The sequence below is a fragment of the Mauremys reevesii genome, linkage group 7 (assembly GCF_016161935.1).
Source record: "Mauremys reevesii isolate NIE-2019 linkage group 7, ASM1616193v1, whole genome shotgun sequence".
Lineage (NCBI taxonomy): Eukaryota > Metazoa > Chordata > Testudines > Geoemydidae > Mauremys > Mauremys reevesii.
The window spans coordinates 108,524,368-108,545,763 of record NC_052629.1 but is presented as its reverse complement, the minus strand read 5'-3'; the positions used below and the strand labels follow the sequence as shown (position 1 = coordinate 108,545,763).

Genomic DNA, 21,396 nt, shown 5'->3' with positions numbered 1-21,396 from the left:
AACAGCATCTTCATTCTGATTAGTCATTGACAGTGAGCAGAGTTGGCAGGTCTTTCTCGGACTGTTTATCTAGTCTAGGACATATGAGGGTCATTCGTATGGTGACAGTGGGCAGTACAGGCTGCATTAGCTATCTGGGCACCGTAAAGCCAGAGAGAACCACAGGGTCTGTCTGTGTGTGCAGCAACCTCAATAAGAAATCCTCTTTATAGTCACTGATTTCTGTTTCTTATCTACTACAAGGGATATGACAGACTGTTGTTCAGCCACAAACTATGGGGTTCAGAAACTGAAGCTTTAGCAGGGCCAGCAGTCACCAGGACCTGCCAGCGTACGAGCTATAGGTCAAAGAACTGGACCTAGCAATTATATGGCAAATAAGCTTCAATAAATCAGCAGAGGTGATAAATAATGGCCTGTGCACGGACAACTTGTGAAGAGTCAAAAAGGTTAAATTCCTCCAATAAATTACTCACCATACATTAGTCACCATGTGCTAGGAGTTACACCTTCGCACAGCCCCACACCTGTAAGTCTGCGTCCAACTCAGGCCACAGACTTAGAGCAGGTTTCAGAGTAGCAGCCGTGTTAGTCTGTTATTTAAGCATGAGCGAGCTACAGCATCCGAAGAAGTGAGCTCATGCTTAAATAAATTTTTTGTTTGTTTGTTTGTTTTTTAAGACTTAGAGCAGAAGCACAACGTTGCTTCAATTTTCCCCCACCCCAGTCAGATCAGCAGTGACCTTGGGGTGTTTTTCCCTTCGTCTGCAGCATGGTCACTTAGCAGGATGTGTCTCAATCATGTCCCGGATACTGCAGGGGCCTCAGGCATCGGCGCTCCTCAGTCCCTTCTGTTCTCTGCCTGTGGCACATAGCCTAGGTTCCTGTGGACTGTAGTACTTTGAGCTAATTTCGTGCATGTGTGCTGGGCAGCGTCTGTGGCCTGTGATATACAGGAGGTCAGATTAGGTGATCTGGTGATCCCTTCAGGCCTTTAATGCCTTGACAAGGGACAAGGTTTTTTCCAAGGAGACATGCTGGAAAGGAAGATGTCAACAGGAGACTAGACTGCCAAAAAAGAGATAATGAAAGGCAGTTACTGGAAGGACCCAAGAGAGATAATAAGCAAGAAGGAGCCAGAGAGGATTAAGTGATTAAGGTGAGGAGGGGCAGCAGTTTTTGTGAGGATGAGAGAAGAGAGGGAAATAGCTGTAGGGGAGACAGATCTGGCACTGCAGGCAATAGGCAGGGAGCAGGGGAGGTGAAGGCGGCAGAGAGAGAAATCCGAAGGGGGTGTATCTGCTGTAGAATCTGCATGGAGGTGCCAAAAGTGATTAATCACGAGGCAGGGAGGAAGGTACAGTTAGTAATTTGTGGCAGAGAGGGCAGACCCAGCGCCACAGGGACACAGTAGAAAGAGCGGAATGGCAGGGAGCACGGTGGAACGTCTGTGCCCTCTGAAGGTCATTCTGAGCCGCAGACAGGGCCACATAGAGAACACAAGACACAGCCAGTACGCGGGAGGGCAACCATGGCTGAGCTGAGGCTGCTCATCCAGACGATACATGTTGGAAGCTTGGGCTTGAAAAGTGACAAAAACCCCAGCAGCCAGGTACCTCAAAGAGGATACCAGTGTAAATGTAGGCCAGGCCTTGCCATGTAGGTCGACATAGCAACAGGGCTCACCTGTGTGAAAAATCCAAACCCCCAAGTGCCGTAGCTATGCCGACCTAACGACCCCAGGGTAGAGGCAGCTAGGTTAACAGAAGAATGCTTCCATTGACCTAACTACCATCACCTGGGGAGGTGGAGTTCTTACAGCAACCAGAAAAACCCCTTTCCTTTGTTGTAAGCGGCATCTGCACTATGGGGTTATGCCAGCATTGCTACAGTGCCATAGCTATACTGCTATAGTCCCCATAGTGTAGACATGGCCTACATTAAAAAAAAATAAAATCTAATCATCTTTCTAAAGAAAAATCAGTCTGCTCTTCAAATACTTCCTGACAAAGCAGCTCTCTGCATTTCATGAGAAATATTAATCTGCACAAGCTAATGTTAATGTGCTAAACATCTTAGATGGGTGTGCACATCACAAGAGGTCGAGCAGATAGCGTGCAGGACTGGAGTCAGGAGACCTGCGTTCTATTCCTGACCTGCTAGGTGACCTTCACTTCACCTCTCTGTTCTATTTCCTTCCCCATCGTTTGTGTGTCTTGGCTATGGAGATTGTGAGCTGGTCATTGGGGTATGGCATGACTCTTACTATGTGTATGTACAGCACCTAGCACAAAGATCTTGATCTCTGTTGTGGCCTCTAGGTGCTACTGTAATAACGCTAACAATCAAATGGCACAAACTAGTCCCCTCTGTTGGCAGTTTCTGCAGGATCCAAGAATTGAATGGGGCTGCAGGCTGAATTACTGTCTCACTGCTAGACAAGAATCCCACCAAGTCTGGGTTTCTAAACCAATTTTGTTACATTAGTGCTACTTTCTTATGTAAACTGGCAACAGAATTTTCAAAAGGACCTAAGCGGCATAGGAGGCTAAGTCCCATTTTCAGAAGTCACAGATTTTCAAAGGTATTTAGGTGCCTAAAGATGCAGATAGGCATGTCTGTAACTCTCACTGGGCACCTGATGTCTAATTCTCACTGATTTCATTAGGAGTTAGGCACCTAGGCAGTTCTGAAAATCCCACTAGGCACCTTCTGCATCTTTAGGTACCTAAATACCTTTGAAAATTTGACCCTTGGACATTTCTGAAATTTTTACCTTGGTCTATGTTTAGAGATCCATCATTGTATTTACATAGCGCCCTTCAGGCAGCGCACTGTACTCAACAGCTTTCAAGAGCAAAAAGTGGGACTCATCCTGGAACAGCCGACTCCTCCTGCCTCTTAGAAGAAATCATTTGGGAATCTATTGAAGCTTGGCCTGCAACAAAACTTGGGAAACATTCAGATCCACATCCCAACTTTGTGGAGGAGGCTCAAAGCAAGACTTTAAATCCAATTCATCCCTGCTATGCACTTTGCACAGGTGTAGATGGCCTTGAAAAATGGGCATAAAACACTATCAAGGTACCATGGTTTTGCCTTCACATTGCGTGCACCCTGCAGACGACACCACGAAGTGCATCAGGGCTGAAAAGAACCAAGCTCCTAATCTTTTGAGATCTACTTATTGACAAAAAATGTACTGGACAATCTTGAACTGTAAACAGTGCAGAGATGTATGAAGGGACATAACAGATGTGTGAAAACAAAAAAGTTGGGAGCAGTGGGATTCAAAGAGAATTCCAGTGGGTGATGAACTTCAGCCTCTGGGAAATTTGGAAAGGAAGTTCAGTCTGGCAAGATTTCCAAGGTATCAGAAAAGCAGATTTAGTAATTGCACGAACGTGCTCATCAGTTGCTAGCCCAGGGTCTCCGGTCCTTGTGGGATAATCCTTGTATTTACTGTGGCTTAATACAGAGGAACAAAAAGTACATATTAAACTGGAAATCTAAGCATGAGGTGTCAAGATAATTAATAGTATAAAACATGTTAAGACATAAATCCTGAGCTTGCATTATACTTTACTTTGCTGTTCAGGACCTTCCGTTTGCATAAAGCGGCAGGCTGCCAGCACCTAAGCAAATATAGCCCATCTGAACAAGAACAACGTGTTGCTCTGTCTAGCACCCTCTATAGGCCAACTCAGAGTGATGTTAACACCACTTAGAAAGAAACCACATCCGTATCTTCTGTTGCTGCAGAATGGCCACAGCATTATGGGATGCTTGAGCGGGAACAGGAACTTCATCTAGGGATCGATACCTCAGTCTTTGGTTTCTTGCTGGGGGCGGGGAGCTCCTTTTTATGCTTATTTTCTTTTGCCTAAATTGCAAAATTTCCATTAATTATAATTAAGAGTAGAGGCATTGGTTCCACTTGCCTGGGTGCCAGTTGAGTTAGTTCCATTCTACCTATCTCAACTTCCCCTGCGGTTTCAAATGGATGTCATATTTCCCATCACTTACTGGCATAACTAAGTGTCATGTTACTGTGTACTTCAAACAGCTGCCATGTTCCTCCCCAGAAATGGCTGCATTTCAGTGGGAGTTTCACTTTTAGTTTTTAAATGGTTTGGGAAGGAAAGATGTGGCAGACGTGCAGAACAGCCCTATTCATGGTAAATTCTCTTTCTCAGCCTGGAGGGGGAGGAAGAGCATTTTAACAAACAGATTTTTGGTTCTAATGCCAGATTAATTCTATGGGCTTCAGTACAGTGAACTCCTGACTTACATTAACTAAGCGAGAGGAGAACCAGGCCATTTATGTTGGATATAACAAATGTTAAATGCAGTTTTAGAAGTACCCACAATAGCTTAGTTAGGACAGATCCGTAGCGGATATAAATCAGCAGAGCTTCGTTCACATCAGTGGAGATATGCCAGTTTACACCAGCTGAGATTCTGGCACAAATGTTTCTTCTCTTCGCATTTTACCCACATGCCATGGACTAAAGGAGGCTGTTTCATCTCTTTCAACAGCTAGTCTTGCCAGATAAAAATGCCACTTTAAACATTTTAGGCCTCAATCACTGACATCAGTTGAATTCTATCTGGGAGGAACAGACCTTTAATTTTAAATACAAGTAGAAAATTAATTGTTGCCCCATGTGCTGACTGGGACAGTCCCACAGTCTGTTCCTGTACTGATGACTGGCTAGTCACCAGTGGCTCGTTAGCCATTACTTAGGTCTAGCCCCAAACAGCCCTGTTCAACGGTATTCACAACAGTGCAGTTTGATACAATATTCCTGGCCAACGTTCCATGCTACTGCAGCGATGACATTCCATCAGTACAAGCGCCTGGCTTACACACTGGCTGCTATCCGCCTGCTCAGTAGGACTCTGAGTTAATTTAGCCAGCTGGGCTCATCTTTGCTGCCAAACACAGTAAAGTGGCAGCAGTTTTCAGTTCTAGTCTTTCCTTCTCCTCGCAACACAAACAATTCACGCACCAGCCTCTCATTTATTTTCCTACCATAGAGATAGCAAACCCTCTTCTGTATTCCTAGTCCATGAGCTCAACCCACCCTGAATGGTGTTCGGGTTCAGTGTAATACAATCAAACCTGAAGACATGGTACTGGGCTATCAATTGTTCTGAACCAAATGGCTAACAAGAACGATACCCCTAAAGAAACAGAGCCTCTTGAATGTAATAATGAATACACTGTAAATTAATATACACCATGCGCACACAATAATTCATAGCAAGACCATACCCTCTGCTCCTTTAAATCCCTTCTCAAGGCTTACTTCTGCTATGAAGAAACCTGTCATCAGGTCGGAAAGGGAAGGGTGAAAATGAAAAGCAAAAAGTATATTTGTACATAAAAGTTGTATTTATTTTTGTGTTTTCCCTCCCAGCTTTATAAGTCGGTTGTCTTCAAAGATTTCAAACTCATTGCCCATCTTGGATTTTGTGCAGGCTCAGCACACGGGCCCAGTCCTCACTGAGGTCTTTGGACACTACTGTAACATCCTTGTTGTTTGTTACTAATGTATCAAATAAATGCCTAGTAAGTCATATATGCCCCGAGGATAGTCATTTCCCCAAGCACAGTGTTTATATTCCAGGTGTTTTGAAATCATGACTAATATTTGAGAAAAGTTAAGCAGTTTTATTCAACAGGATGAGTCCACATCCAACCAGTAGCTTGATCTACATGGCATCATCAGCATACATGACAGAGGATCCAGTCAGACATTCTAACCGAATGGCATTTTATCATACATTACAGAGACAATATCCATAGGAGGGACAACAATCATTATACAAGGCAGTTTCTAAGGTTTTCTGGCATAAACAAAAAACAGCCACTCAGAAGCAGATCAGAATCAGGAGGTCTACTGACATACTGTGAAAACTGCAACACTGCTAGTAAATAATACGATCCAGGATTTACAAAAAGAATCTATCAGGTATACTTCAGTCTAAGGAAGAAAAGTGCACTGTCATTATCATTAAAGGGACTGGCACAACTACAATGGTCACTTAGGAGCATCTATACAGAACTAATATCAGCGTGGGTGCAATTGCTTTAAAGTCGGCACCGTTAAATGCATTAATGGGTCAACAGAAAGACTGCTTCACTGAGCCACTGGGGAGACAGGCCAAAGGAATGGCTACACTGGTGACTACCTACTTCTGGGAGTTAACAGAAGTAGTTTTGATAGAGCAAAAGCAGGTTATTTTGTGGAGGAGGCAAAGACTCAGAGCAACAGAGAGCTGATTTGAGACTTTTGAATTTTCTCTGCACAGCAGAGAATCAACTTCTCCTTAAAGAGGGCCCTTTCCTGGCCCATCATAGAGTCTTGGGCTCTCTGTTGATGTCTCCATATTATAATCAAATGGGTGGAACAGTTTTCACTTGAAACAAGAGAAAATGATCCTTCCAGGCGAGCACTTCCAGCTGCTGCTTTGACCAATTTGTAAACTCTAAATTTCACAGTATCCTTAAGTGAACAGAACTGAGATCATATTGAAGGCTACAGTCTATAGAAGTAAAAATAATCAAGATTAAGTTACTCAAAACTTATGAGTAGGTTCCAGTTATGATGCTTGTACAGCACAACGCAAGTGGTTTAATTTTGTGCTGTGCTGAACTACAGAAAAATACATATTTTTTTAATTTACAGTAGTTGCCCCAAACTGCAATTTGACTGCAATATTAAAAAGGCATAATTTTTTCTTTAAATTTAATAAAATGTCTTTTTTAAAGGACTTGAAAAGCAATACACCCACAGCACAACATAACGGTACATAAGAAATCATGATCTGTATACAGCTCCAAGTACATTAATTCCAAGCATTTGTTCTGGTGCTCAAAAGGCACTTAAAGATAAGAAAACAAGCATTAAAAAAAAGCAAAAATAAAAGGCAATAATTTAATGCAAAAGACACTGGAATTTGTACCATATCTTTTAAAGTGGGGGGGGGGGCGGGAAATAAAGATGGTTTTGCTATTAAGTCATTGTTGAAAATATATATATAAAAAAAGTCAGACTACCAAAGTGAGTGTTCTCCAGGAACTAAGTGGAAAAAATTACTGGCAATGATTATACAACAATTGTGCCAAATAGGGGCTTTTTCACTGCCCCTAAAAGCACATTTGCTGGTTCATTACTAGAACAGACTGACAGACCGTTTGAACATCTGCTGCCCATAATGACAAAGGCAATGACCTCAGGGTTAGGAAAGGGGGAGGGGAAATCGTGATGAAAAATCATCATCAATATGAAGTAATTGTGGTAATTACAAATGTCAACAATGTTAATAGACAAGTACGTAAACACCATTTCCTCTTATAATACTATATTGAGGAACAATAGAATCACTACATACAGTACTTTCCCCCACACACACACTGTACACTGAAAGGTTAGGTTTGTGTTTTTGTTCTTATTTTATTAGTTTTTACATTGAGCTATCTACTAAGTGCAAAGATTTGGTGAGTGGCATTGGCTTTCATCTAATTTTAACCTATTTTCTTTTTACAGTTTACATTTTAACAGTTACTTTCCAGCATTTAAGCAAGTACAGCAATATATAACAGACTAGAACAGGCAAGAGACAGTTAAGAGGAGAGGATATGTGGAAGTGAAACATGCTTGTGCACTGGACACAGAATAAGAACGAACACCTAATCAGTTCCATTGGATTTGTGTTAAGATTCCTCTATATCCAGTCAAGTAAATGTTACCTTGCACAGATCATAGGCTTCCAATTGTTTTATGTGCATGGGTAAGTTATGGATTGGATTCCCAAATGAGAGGTGCTAACATGATAAGATTCAAAAGGGCTAGATCACCCCATTGGTCTTTTCCATATGTACATTCTCTGACAGAAATATTGGATTGTTCATCTGGAGATGTGAAGGATTCTGCGTTCGGTGGTGGCTCTGAGGTGTCGGATAGAAAAGCAAAAGAACTTAAAAAACATGCCATGGGATGCTGAAAGAAGCTGAATGTTAATCTTAACTCCCAACAAGGCCGCAAAGTTTGTTCACTCATTTTGCTCAACGACAGCTACTGCAGCAAAAATCAGATTAAGGGAAAGGAATTAAGGTGTGAAAAATGCTAGTACAGCATCTGTGCGGAGTTTGAATGAGACTCATCAAGACCTGTTTCATGTTCAGATGACATGATTGTATGGAAAAAAACAAAATTAAACCACAGGTCAACTCTGTGAAAAGCTGGTCAAGAAGTAAACCAAAAATGAAAAAAGAAACATGGAGTGTCTTGTATTCAGTAATTAGAGAAGAGACTTAGTTATCAGACAAAAAGTATCATGCAACCCCTAGTTCTTTCTGCATATTTTTCTCTAGGTTAAATGTTCAGAGGAAAAATAAAATATAACTTCTTTTGCATAAACTCAAACTTCTGTATTATATAGTACAGTACAGAAAGTGCAAAATATCACCCCATCAGATCAGTTATGCGTCTGATATGGTCAAATATGGCTCATGCTTTTCATGCACGAAGACAATCTGAATCAAGACCCCCGTGTACTGATGTGCAACTTTAAATAAAGGAATGTTATCTTTTCAAAGCCTCCTTGCCTGTTTAGTCCCAATTTGTTAAGATGTCAGTTAATAAAAGGCCAGGGGAGAAGGGGAAATGAAACATTTCAATACTTTATAAGTTAGCCTATTTATTTTTTACCACAGGTCTCTTACTAGTCCTTGTTGGTTTGAAAATCTTCAAAACAACCCAAGTTTTGTGGTTTCTTTTTGTACACACCTAACACTGTGCTATGGTCGTGGAGTAGATATTTATACACTTTATCCCTATATATGAACTAAAGGAATAAAATGTTTCATTTGGCCGTATCATATTCTGTACAACCTACTGGCTAGGTAACAGCCGCAAGATTCAGAGGTGAAACGAAGAAATCTTAGGACTGAATGCAAAGAAAAAGAAATCCACCCAGCTTGCTGAGAATGGTCACTAGATGTATTTCAATTTCTTCTCTGTAGGCCAACAGTTGAGCAAAAAACAGCATATCTTCTCTTCTTTTTAAATGCCAACTACTGCAGAATAGAAATTCCAGGATTGATCTTGTATTGCTTGATGCTCAGTTGCTCCACACACGCACACGCACACACAAGTATTCTCAAAAAAATTAAAATCAACCAAACAATTCTAGAGAGGAAATTTCAGGGCAAGTTTCTGAGGTAAATCTAAAAAAAAAAAAAAAAAAAAAGTATTGAACTTTGTACACTTTATATATACTTCTACACAGATTATATATTCTCCAGTGACAATACGCAGGACAGCCATCTTATTCTGCCATACAGTTTTACTGCAATCTTGGTAAAATGTTTCTGCATGGATGTGTGTATCTATAATGGAATCATTAGGCCTCAGGCCTATGCACTGGCTTCCCTACTGAAGTTTTCTTCAGGGTGTAATTTTTCCTTCTTTTCCTTTTAAAGAACGAGACTGCAGAGTTGCAATTTCCACCCAAAAAATATCCAGATATTGACTTTTTTTCGCCCCTCAACTAAGAATCCCTTGCTGCAGAGCTACATGGTGCCTGATTTATCCGAGGAGCTATTGGGGTAAATCTTCTCTGTAGGCGTCACTGCAGGACTGCCCATTCCTGAACTGCTACTACTGCTTGATCGGTGTTGAACCACCGGTCTGACGGGTCTCATGGGTGGAGGCCTAAGCTGAGCCCCAGCAAGCCGGGCTGAGAGGGCTGGTTTAAAAGTAGTCATCATTTCAGTGGTGGAGCTACTGCTGCGTCTCATGGCGGCATCAGGGTCTCGGATCATGATGGTGTGAAGTGGGCTGGCAGGTTCTGAGTTGACAGAGCCCCCCTGAGGAGTCTTCATTGGCTCCAGGGTATCAAGGACAACATCAGGGGCCTGCTTCACAGTGTTCTGTCTCTCGAGCTCACGCAGCTCATTCAGAGCGGTGCTCATGGTCTTCTCAATGTCCTGTCAATGCGATAAGCAAAAGTGTCATCAGCATCCCTGCATTTTAGCATTTCCCGCACTTCACTCTGCCATCCAGTGGAGCTTTACCCATCTCAGCATCAGTGCAGTTGTTTTCTGCCTCCCTATGGCCATATGCCCTTAAATCCTGAGAACTGCTGAGCTTCTGCAACTGCACTGACATGAGTTGCTGGTGCTCACTACCTCTCATGAGCTGGCCTCTACAGAAGGAGCTGGCTCTGAAAGAAGATGTAAAACCCAGGTCCCAACCACAGGTAGGCACCATGCATCTTTGAAATCCTGCATCTTTGACATCAATGGGAGTTCTGGCAATGATTTCAAAAGGCAGCAAGTCCTAAACACCCCATAATACCATGTAAAGTTAACCCTCAGAATCAAGTGAAATTCCAAGTGGGGGAATTAATTTTTGCCTACTTCCCCTATGCAGTTTGTTTGATACAACATTGTTCTCCATTCTCTGACCTAAGTTATCATATAGCGTTGTTGTGTCTCTCAGCAGCTACCAAGCTCTACTCTAGAGATGGCTGCATTTCACTGATGGGAGACATATCCCTTGCAGTATCTACTTTTACAGATGTGTGGTAAGTCTTAATTATCTAATGTTTGTAAAGTGTTTTGTGATCTTTGGATAGTGTTCCAAGTATTATCATCACCAAGAGGGAATCAAAAGGTCACTATCAGCCAAGTTGGGACGCAGCTAGGTTTTGTTAAATATAAAAGATTTACAAAATTAGCAATATTTTCACAGGGCCAGATCCTAAGCTGGTGTAAACTGACATTGCTCCATTGATTTTGTTGGAATTACTGATTTATATCAGTTGAGGATCTGGCCCAGATTTAAAAAAAAGACTCAGAAAACCATTTATATTTTGGCCTGTTCTTAGTTGCGATATATCTTGCCCCCCAGCAGTGTTTGCAAGTCGGGTGCCACTACCATGAGCTAGTGCATGAAAAGCAGAGTGTGAAACTGACAGAGGCAGATTGGTTGCCCAGTGCAAACAAACAGCAATGCAGGAAGTAAACAAACAAAATCCAGTGGTGGAAGAGGAAATAAGACTAACAATTCTTTAAATATACTGGACTTTTTAGTTTGCCAGGACCAGCAAACAAACAACTAGAAATATTGCCAGGCTGAAAATACACCAGCACATGCCGATGTGACCTCAGTGGGAAAATGCTGGTAGGAGAGAGCAGCCCTGAACTGCTCTAACTTACTCCAGAGGCTGAAGTGGGCTCTGGGGAGTGCAAAGGTGGCACAAGGCACAGCTGAGTCAGACTCCAGAGCATTTACGTGGAAGGCTCTGCTTTTCACTTAAGCTACCGCAGGCTAGAGAGGTTATGCTCTCGCCGCTGGCATTTCTTCCTACATTGGGAATAATAGGCTCAGGTGGGAAAGGGCCAGTTCTCATGGTAGTGATTTGTGAAGCATCGAACAAAGAGCTCTCCCTGGCATACGTGGGATAATAACGTTTTACATGGTTCACTGCTTTGAATGGTGAACTGGACCAGCTGCCTGGAATACAAAAAGAGTCCCTATTTTCCTGAGAAAAAGCAGGTCTGGAATAATGGTATTTACAACAAAATCCATTATTGAGAACAAAAGTATGGCATATACCTTTAAAAATAAAGCAGACACATGACTTAGGCTTGGTGTAGCAAAAGTGCCATAGTAACAATGAGCAACAAAGGAACAACACTCCCCCACAGAAGAGACTGAGGTGTGAAAAGCTCAAGAAGCGCTACCTCAAAACCAAACAGCTACATAAAATCTCTGAGCAGCTCAATCACCAACCTGCACAGAGGGAGGAGGCAGAGTCCAGAGAAAGAAAATGTTCCCCCATTCACACCAGCCAATTCTTCTGAAAGACTGCCCAGCATGCCAACTTCCTCGAATCCAAAGGCACAATGTGCCTGACATTCCACTGCCTTGCATTGTGTGCCATCACTGACACGTGTGTAAAGCAGAGGTAAACTCCGGATTCTCTACTCTCAGTGGAGAATGGCAGTTTTACGCCTACTTTCACAGGAGTCAATAGCTACACGAAGTGGAAGGCGGCATCAGGGCCTCTGTTATGATGTTTGGATCACAAATAACACTCTCTGATCTTGTATGCATCTGTGTATCAGTGGCCCACGACAGACCCCAAAGCACCTTGTAATTTTGTGCCCTGACTCTGGTATGAATTCTGTGAGGTAGAGTTGCCAGTGTTGTGAGTTGGGTCTGCAGCTGAAGGACCTTAGCTTCTGATTTCAACAGGTCTCCCGGGCTACGTGTAGCCTGGCTGGTACTTGGATGAGAGGCATCCGTTAAAAATTAAGAGTACTTCAGGATGCGTTGCTGGTATATTATGAAGCAGTAATTAATCTATACTGAACCCACCGTGTAACATACTGCTAGGGGGCACTGTGTCACTGGAGAGAACATTTTTTGAATTAGACAGAAAATGGGAGATCCTGGCCACATATGGTTACTAACAAACCTAAGGTGTGTTTTCCAAAAGCAGGGATGTTAGCAGGGATCTCAACCAAATTCTTATTGGGGTAACTATGTTCTGTCTCTTTAAATCCCCCCTGGAGTTCTAAATAGAGACAGTATTCCTCTTTACTTCCTGTCCTGTCCATGAACAACCACCACATTTCATCCCACAGGTGGCTGCAATTCAGTGGTTGGTGAAGAGATTCCTCTAGGTAATCGTAAAGGGCTTTGAGATGGAAGGCACTCTGTACTGTATCTCCAGTCTCCACAGCACAGAGCCATCTCACAGCCCTCTTACCTCCGCAAGTGCTTCTGCTTCCAGAGATTTCTGATCTCCAAGACTACTGTGCCGAGTAGACCCAGAGGTCGATCTCAGTGGGTGGCCATCAGACAAGGCCTTCCTGTCTGGATAATTGATGCTGCCAGCGCTGCCAAACGTGGCCATCCTGCGCTTCTCAGGGCTCTCAATCCTGCCTCTGTTGAGTGGTATTTTGTGGGGGCTGCTAGGACATGCTGCTGCTCGAGGAGGAGTGTCTATACCAGGACCCATCCCTCTTGGGGGGCTATGGGTGTCCCCTCCACTCCGACGACGAGGGATGGCTGCGCCATCGGATCTCAACCTTACTCTGCAAAGAATTCATTGAAAGGCAATTGAATTAGATCATTATCTGGCATTTCAGATTTTATTGCATGCTGCGAAATCCCCAGTGGATGAGCTCTGAAAGTCCATATCAAGTCAAAACACAGATCTTTCACCATGAGAAAACCCAGCCAACAGGAGTGCTACAAATTTTGGAGTGTGCCAAGAAGTGGCAACCATAATATTTTGGAGGCTGTTTCAATTGATGGATCTATTTGGCTCCCTTCTAGTTTAAATGTGGCATAAATGGTACAAGTTGTTCTCTGGTTCTCACTGAATCGTGACATTCTAATTATCCTGCCCTAAATGGTGTCTCACAATCGATTTTGTCTTTCACAGTACAAGGCCACCCGTGCTTTCATACCAAAGTGGATCAATTGCCCTACCGGCCCATTACTCCCCCAAATCCATAGTCTGGAATATGATCTGTCGGAGACTGGATGTCATTCTTTGATGAAGCTTTATCATCCAGCAAGGGTCCACTGCTTGCCTCGCTGTCTGCCTTCTGACTCAAACTGTCGGAGAATGCATCATCCCTATGAAAAATGAAACTCCATATCAGGCAGGCAGATAACTGAGTGCCTCACACATGAAAGAAGAGTGTGGCCTCTTAGCATTTTCATACCTTTGGAATCCTTATGCATCCACTCGAACCGGGGGGGGAAACAACATTCATTAGCACCCAACAAGGAGAGACTGGGGACTAGTGGAAGAAAAGGAGGTCGGGAATCACAACTCATGAGTCCTAGTCTTGGATCTGCCACTGATTCATTGTGTCACCTGGGGCAAGTCCCTAAACTAGAAGCGGCCCCAGCCGAAATCTTGGCCTGAACACCCTCAAACCAGATCCAAAATTAACAGTGAGCTGAACCTGAGCCCAAGACCCAAACTCCCCTGAAATTAGGGAAAGTTTGACTCTAAGCTTCGTGGCTCAGGTCTATCTCTACAAACCTCCCTGTGCTTCAATTTACCCGTTTATAATGCAATCCTAGGGACAGTACCTATTCTACAGGGGCATGGTGAGACAGAATGAGTGAATGTCTGTCAGGGGCACTTGGATCCTTGGATTAATGGCCATCTAAATGCAGCGTAAGCCTCAAAGACACAAGTCAATGGTGCAGGGCCAAGTTACATCTGCTGAGGATCTAAATGAGTCTGGACTGCTCAACTTTGTTCTTTTATGGAGCCAATGACTGATGTGTTTCAAACCTCTTGGAGCTTTACTAATTGCTTAGGTGCTGTTGTATTCTTGAACGAGAAGCAGCGTCTGAGCCAGTAACAGGAGAAAGGTTCACGTGACCAGCTAGAAACTTGGCAAGGAGACCAAAAATATCTTCACACGAGTTACTTATGAAACTAGGGAGCAGTGTTGGGGAGCGGACAGGCAGCCTAATTGCTCTGGTAGGCAGAAGAGTGCTTCATGGTAAGAAAGCCAAACCCCTCCTGAAAGCCTCAGCTGGTAACGTGACATGAGCAGAGGCCCCAGGTCTTTCACATCTTTGGCCATCAGCAGCTGAGGGTGCAGTGGAAGGCTAAAACTTGGAGCTTGGGACAAGGTCCCTGGATGTTCTGTGTCCCTCTGAAATATCTGATAGTCACTGACCGTTTATGGCTTGATCCAAAGTCCATTAAGCTGGTGGAAAGACTTCAACAGGCTTGGGGACAGGCAAACCACAAATGCTCTTTTGTTTCCTCTGCCACCAGGGGAGCTCTGTATGTAACATGCCTGCGGTGTCTGCATTAACTGCTTCCCTAAAATTTCCCACCCAGCTCCACTGTTCTACTGTACAATGGCTGCTAGCACTTTAACTACAGTGTCATCTAAACACCTCCTGTATCCAGAGCCCACCCCCGATGTAAGTTAGAACAGTCATTGTGGCTTTTTCCTCAGATGCCTATAGCCACTCTGTGGTCTCAATAACTGGAGCATGCCCGCATCCTCTTGCCTCTGACATATCCCTGTGCCAGGGTATCCAAGGAGGGGCTGGCAAAAAAATGCCTGCACCTGCTCTATGCTGCGCAGGTAACACCTGTGCACCAGGGGAATTCCCAGCTCAGAGAATCTGACAGGAGTGGTGCAAAGGGGCTGGAACAAGGTTCAGAATTGGACTGTTTTTAGTTTAACGTTTAATCATCACTTGAAAGTGGGGGAGTGGGAGGGTGTCATTAAAACCAAAGAGCGTGATGAAGGCTGTGTAAGTTGCAGAAAGGCCTGTGCACCCGAGGGACTGCCAAGCACTCCTGGGAGAAATAAGCACCCTGGCTGTCCTCTAGGGCCCGATGCTGCAAAGTGCTGAGAATCTTCAACTCCCACTGCAGTCACATTGCAAAAGGAACCCAGCACCCGCCAGGACTGAGCTCCAAGTTTCTGATAAAGGCCCCTAAGGAGCCCATCCTTGCAAATCCTGCCCATCTTATCTTTTGGAGAGGAAATGCCCTGCAAAGGTGTCCACATGCAGATTTGTTTCAGTCTTTACAGCAAAAAATAAATGTCAGTTGATGGACAAAAATACTGTAAATATTTACTAGGATTTTTTTCAGGCTTCATCCCATGTCAAACCCCACAGAGCATATCTATGCTGGGAGCAGATTTAATTGTAAAAGTCAGCTCCACCATGTACATGGTTACATATCCTGATTTGTATTTATTATGCTGTGCAGATAAATTAGCCCCCAATACTGTCTGGTTAACAGTTCACCTAATGAAAAAAAAGTGCTCTAATTTATTGTTCAAAGAATTATTGGATCCAAAATAATGCAACAGTACATGTCAGAAATTGTCTGCCTATATTGCTGGCTCAGCTCTTTCATGTATGTATTCAATAATACAGTGCTGAAAGAGACATGCAGTAGATTAATAATTGCCACTCAAGCAAAGAACAAAGGTAAGAAGAGAAAATTTATTTGCAATCAAAGATGGGAAGAATTTTTAAAACAAATAAAAGGACATTTTAAAAAGTTGCCAAGTGACTTACGAGCCTCCCAAGTCCCATTTGCAAAAGTGACTTGGGCACTTAGGAGTCGCTCACTGACTTTCAATGAGACTTGGGCTCCTAAATGCCAGAGTCACTTTTAAAAATGGGAATGAGATGTTTCTGAAAATTTTGCACCAAACTCCCAACACAAATTAAGGGGAGAAAAAAAAAACCCACTACAGTTCATCCAATGAGTGAAGATTACAATTTTCTTGCTTAAGAGGCCTGGATTAATGGTTAGAGCACAGGACCAGGATCCAGGAATTCCTGAGATCTAATTCTGGCTCCAACACTAGACCCCTCTGCCTCAGTTTCACCATCTGTATAAGCTTGACACCCGCTCACCTGCATCACCTACGCCCATATTTTAGGCACTTAAATAAATGGGCAGATTTTCAAGAGTGTGTGCAGACCCAATGGCTCACACTGAAGTCAACAGGCCTTCGTTTCTTTCACAAAACAGCTTGGAAATCAGAGACGTGTAGGCAGCCCACAAGCTATCAGTGAAGTGCACAGCACTTTTGAGAAATCAGGCCATTCATTTAGGTGGCTAAATAAGGCTACAGAAGCCTAACTGTAGACACAATTTTGACATTCTTGCCCCACTTGAACTGCCCACTCACATGTCTTGTACAACTATGTACTGATGTGGTATGAGACCATCCACACCGTTATGGCGCCCTTCCCACCAGTCCTCCGATGCACGATGGTACAAGAGGAGCGAGGCTCCTTTCTTAAAGGAGAGCTCTCGCAGGGACCGGCCACTGTAGTCAAACTTCGCTATTGCTTCAATCTGTTCCACTTCTGAAAGAGAGAGAGAAAACAAAGCAAATATAGGCACGCTCTCCTCAGAAATCACCTGAGCCCCATCAGATGCCTCTCACCCACAAGACTTTGATACTACTCTCCATGCTTCCTGACAACACTTTACTAAGTACCATTCATCCTTCTAGGATTGCTAAATTCTCATTGGTTTCCCAGACAAGACCAAGAAAAGCTACAAAGCAAATGGGAAGTAATTAAAATTTCATTGCATGTAAGTGATATTCCCAGCTGTACCACCATATTTATTCATGGCCACCCATATTTATAAAGTCATTTTTTTTGGTTATGGATTCCGGTTCTTCCTAGTTGGGGGACATTGTAAATTTCACCCACATCCTGGGATCAAATCACCGCTTGGCTACTGCTTCAGCAAAGACTGTGAATGGCTTGCCAACTACAGAACCAGTTTCTCCTCCCTTGGTTTTCACACCTCAGCTGCTAGAACAGGGCCTCATCCTCCCTGATTGAACTAACCTTGTTATCTCTAGCTTGCTTCTTGCTTGCATATATATACCTGCCCCTGGAAATTTCCACTACTTGCATCCGAAGAAGTGGGTATTCACCCATGAAAGCTCATGCTGCAAAACGTCTGTTAGTCTATAAGGTGCCACAGGATTCTTTGCTGCTTCAGATTAGATTTCCCCCCTTTTTCTTTATTCTGGAGGCAGTTTGGTCTGAATTATTAACGGTAGCAAATACTCCCGGAGGATTCCCATCAGGACAGAGAGTACAAAACCTGAGCTATGCTGATACCCATCATCCATCATCAAATCACTTCTCTAGACTCCCACACTACTCTGCCACACCCCACCCCTTCCAATCTGAGCGCTGCCATTCATCAGATATTTCAGAATCAGCATCTACAGGCCAGATTTTCAAAAGAGCTCAGCTGCCATTACAGCACCAAAATTAAGTGGCCAGGTTTCCAAAACGTGCGGCAGTCAGCGCACTGAGCGATTTTGAAAATCTGGCCCAGAGTGTCTCAATGGGAGGGGCTGGGTGCCGAGCACTTTTGAAAAGCCATCTTTTATTTAGGTGCCTGACAAGTAGCAGCGCTCTTTTGAAAATCTGGTTCCAATTGTGGATGCTGAGCACTTGAAAAATCAGAGCAGCAACTTCTCCTGAAAAGCTGGTTTTGCAATAGCAAGGCAGAGACGACGCCTCCCTCAGGATTGTGAGCGTGCTAGACTGCACAGTTTATCAGATTCACGTTAAATGCAAATTATTGGATTTAGGCAGCGGTGTGCACCACTCTGCCCACTATCAAGGCCATCTGTGGGTGCCAGCAAGAGAACAGTTTATGTAGCTCGGTTTTCCCAGACAGCTGCCTCTTGTTTTCAAGCCCCACCTGCAATGCAGAAAAATGGGGATCGACAGGGGCAGCAGCAAAGCTAAATAGGGCAAATTAACCTTGATCTTTCATATCTGCCCCATTCTCATTAGACTATGGAAACTTCCTTCATTCCATCTGCTGCCTCTTTGAATTGCAGGCTCAGCACCTGCTGGTAATCAGGATCAGACCTACCCTTCTGCTTAGAAACAAAGTATGAATGAGGCGGGCAGTGCTATGGAGGGGGGAATCTGCAAGATATTGACAAACTCCCCGATCTTCTCTCTCTTGTGACACAGTGCACCATTGTCTGAGATGTTCCTTTGTGCTAGATCGGTCACCCTAAGATACATATTTTCACTCGGTACAAATGATGTGACATTTGGGGCTATTACGGGAGGGGAGGCAGATCAATGGAGGAAGCTGACTGGAGAAACATAATAGGAGAGGCTATCAGAGGAGCTTTCAGAGCCCTGATAAAATATTGAGCTTCTCAGCAGGGAGTGTGCACGGGGGTAAAGTGAGAGACAGAGCATGTAAATTCATAAAATAAAGCCGCTCTTCTTCTCCACACTTGCATCACAGTTAATCACCCGGAAACTCCAATCAGAACTATTAATGTGACCATCCAAGCATAAAATTGGCTAAATGGCAGCTTGCTCTCCTTCACCTTTGAGTCACGTTAGCTCCAGCTTGCTGCTAACACTGAAAAACGTAGAGTGCATTTTTCGTTAAAGACCCATTTTCAATCATCTGAATTATCATCTCCTTCCCACCCCTTGTGCCACCTTTTTACAGACCACCAATTAGGGCCACTTCTGCCATTTCCACATCAAGTGTCAGAAAGGCATTGGGGGGTTTTGCAGCAGTAGAAGAAATCAATGGAAACAATGGCAATAAAGAAAGGAGACAACAGGTGTGCATAGCAGTGCATCAGGCAGATTTTAAAGTGCACCTTCACTCTGCAGAGTAACTCAATTAAAAAGGCACCTGGGATTCTGGCTTTATCATCGCTCAATAATCCCAAAACAAACTTGTTCAGTTTACAATCACTTTTCCAAAAAGCCACAGCTGCAAATGCAACCTGGATATGGAAAGCAAACTGGGCTTTCTCTGGTTTGTGCATCACAACTAGAAACGAAAGGTTCTGCCCTCATCGCAATCTCCGCTGATTGTAGCGATTTTGCTGAGGGCATAACTAGGCCCCACATGCAGAATTTAGTTAACAAGCCTGTTGCCAGAACAGAATCCAGCACCTCCCATCATTGCTGCCTCAGCTCCATAGGTCTGAAAGGAGTCAGACGAAGTTCAGCTTTATTCATGTCACTAAGGAAAGCAGACCTGACTGTGAATAAACAGAGGGAGCAGATGTTTTGAATGAAAACGGCACCATTTTGGCTAAGGTTTCTGCTCAGCGTAGGGCCACCGGGTGGGTGTGACCCACAGCCCGCTGACGCCAATTGAAAGACTCCCATTGATTCCAGGCGGCTTTGGATCGGTCCCTTGAAATTCATTACTCTTCCTGTGGTATGCACAAGAACGTGGAGGTGAACAGGAAGGGGGTCCCAAACACAACAGGCCATCCCCGCTGCCCTAGGCTGCACTTGTCGGTCACTTTCACACAGCACGTCTCTTGCTCTACTCCCCCTCTCCCCACCTATCCATCAGCTGGTGACATATTGTAAAAGCCGGGACCACAAGCCAGCCTGGTCCCCTCAATTCCAAATGAAAAAGAAAAGAGCTCACTGTCGGGATTAACGGGAGTATAAGGGGCAGTTCTGGACGCATTGTTTTAAAGCTCTCAATACCACAGAATGAGACTGAAATGTAGCCTGTGGCTTCCTGTAACCCCCACCTTCCCCCCCGGGGGGGGTCTATGTTGATTAGATCCCTCTAAAGGAGTGGTCATTAATATGCACATGCACTGTCAGACACATTGCAACGTCTTCCCCCCTAAACAGCCATATGGTAGTCCGAGCTAATTTGATTAGGAGCAAAATACACATTGCTTTCCTGCACACATGTTCCCCTGGCTCTTCCTACTCAGACTCAATTTTCCGCTGTTTATGTCTACACTCACCGTCGTCGCTGGTGTGCGGCTCTGTGCCGTTGTCATGGTCCACTTCATCAATGGTGCCCGGTTCGCTGTGGGGGCTGTCGCTAACATTGAACAGTTGAAGAAAAAAAAAGAAAAAAAAAAAGATACAAATGTAGTTTAAAAGAGAAGAATTAGATTCTACTTGCAGATTACACAGTAAAACAAGTTCTTGGGGCAAAATCCTGATGCCACTGAAGTCCATGTGAGTTGTGCCTTTGACGTCAAAGGGGCCAGGATTTCACCCTTAGATTGTTTTAAAATCATGGTACATCTCTGAACTTGCTCTCAGAACCAGAGACTCTCATTCTATGAACTTCAGATACAGGGCCTGAATCTCCACTGTCCTGCACCTCGTGTCATCACTTACATCTGTGCAAAGCAGGGGCAAAACAAATTCTCCATTCACCCACTTGGTCCAGTGGTATCATTTCACACACTCATTGTACAGGCATTCATGGTGACAGCAGGTGCAAATCACAGGATGAATGAAAGCTTTAAACACCTTGAACTTCAGGGATTTTGATCTGGAATTTTGGTTGAGCCCATTATAAAGACACTGACTCACTGTAAAAATTCAGATCTGAATCCAGGTTTGGATTTCAAGCACGCCCAAAATTCCTGAGTATCGATTATTGAGATCCTTGTTTGAGCATGGGGTTATGTCTTATAGTTTCCTCTCAACTGTGATTATTAAAGGGGCTATTTCTGCAGCAGAAACGACCTGTGCAGTAAATCTTGCCCATTCCCCATTTCTGATAAGCAGAACTCTGAAGTGAAAACTCCCATTGAAGCAAGTGTTTCTTTTTAACATTCACAAGAGAAGGACCAAACAAGACATCTAGCGAGATGGGTCCCAAGCCAAACACTGACTCCATAATCTTGAGTCAATGGAACTTTTGTATGCGTAACAACTGAGAACTATGGGACTTCGATCAAAATTCCCAATTCAGGAGAAATTTGGTCACAACAACTGACCTAAAATTCAGCTTCTGTATTAACAACCTTCCATGAAGTCTTAGAGAATTTTTGTTTAG

At 43.7% G+C, this 21,396-nt stretch overlaps 1 protein-coding gene across 5 annotated transcripts in view; it reads right to left on the bottom strand.

Annotated features, from left to right (window-relative positions):
- Window positions 1-5,662: 5,662 nt before the first annotated feature.
- SRGAP3 (SLIT-ROBO Rho GTPase activating protein 3) overlaps window positions 5,663-21,396 on the bottom strand; it is a 300,075-nt gene continuing 284,341 nt past the window's right edge. For 3 of the 5 annotated variants that reach the window (XM_039547357.1, XM_039547359.1, XM_039547360.1), the window contains 5 exons: window positions 20,345-20,424; window positions 16,733-16,913; window positions 13,521-13,670; window positions 12,793-13,120; window positions 5,663-10,000 (listed from right to left, as the gene is read on the bottom strand). In XM_039547357.1, coding sequence (XP_039403291.1) covers window positions 9,584-10,000; window positions 12,793-13,120; window positions 13,521-13,670; window positions 16,733-16,913; window positions 20,345-20,424 — 1,156 coding nt within the window. In that variant the 3' untranslated portion in view covers window positions 5,663-9,583. The remainder of the gene's footprint in view (window positions 10,001-12,792; window positions 13,121-13,520; window positions 13,671-16,732; window positions 16,914-20,344; window positions 20,425-21,396) is intronic. The other 2 variants (XM_039547356.1, XM_039547358.1) reach the window with 1 other exon arrangement.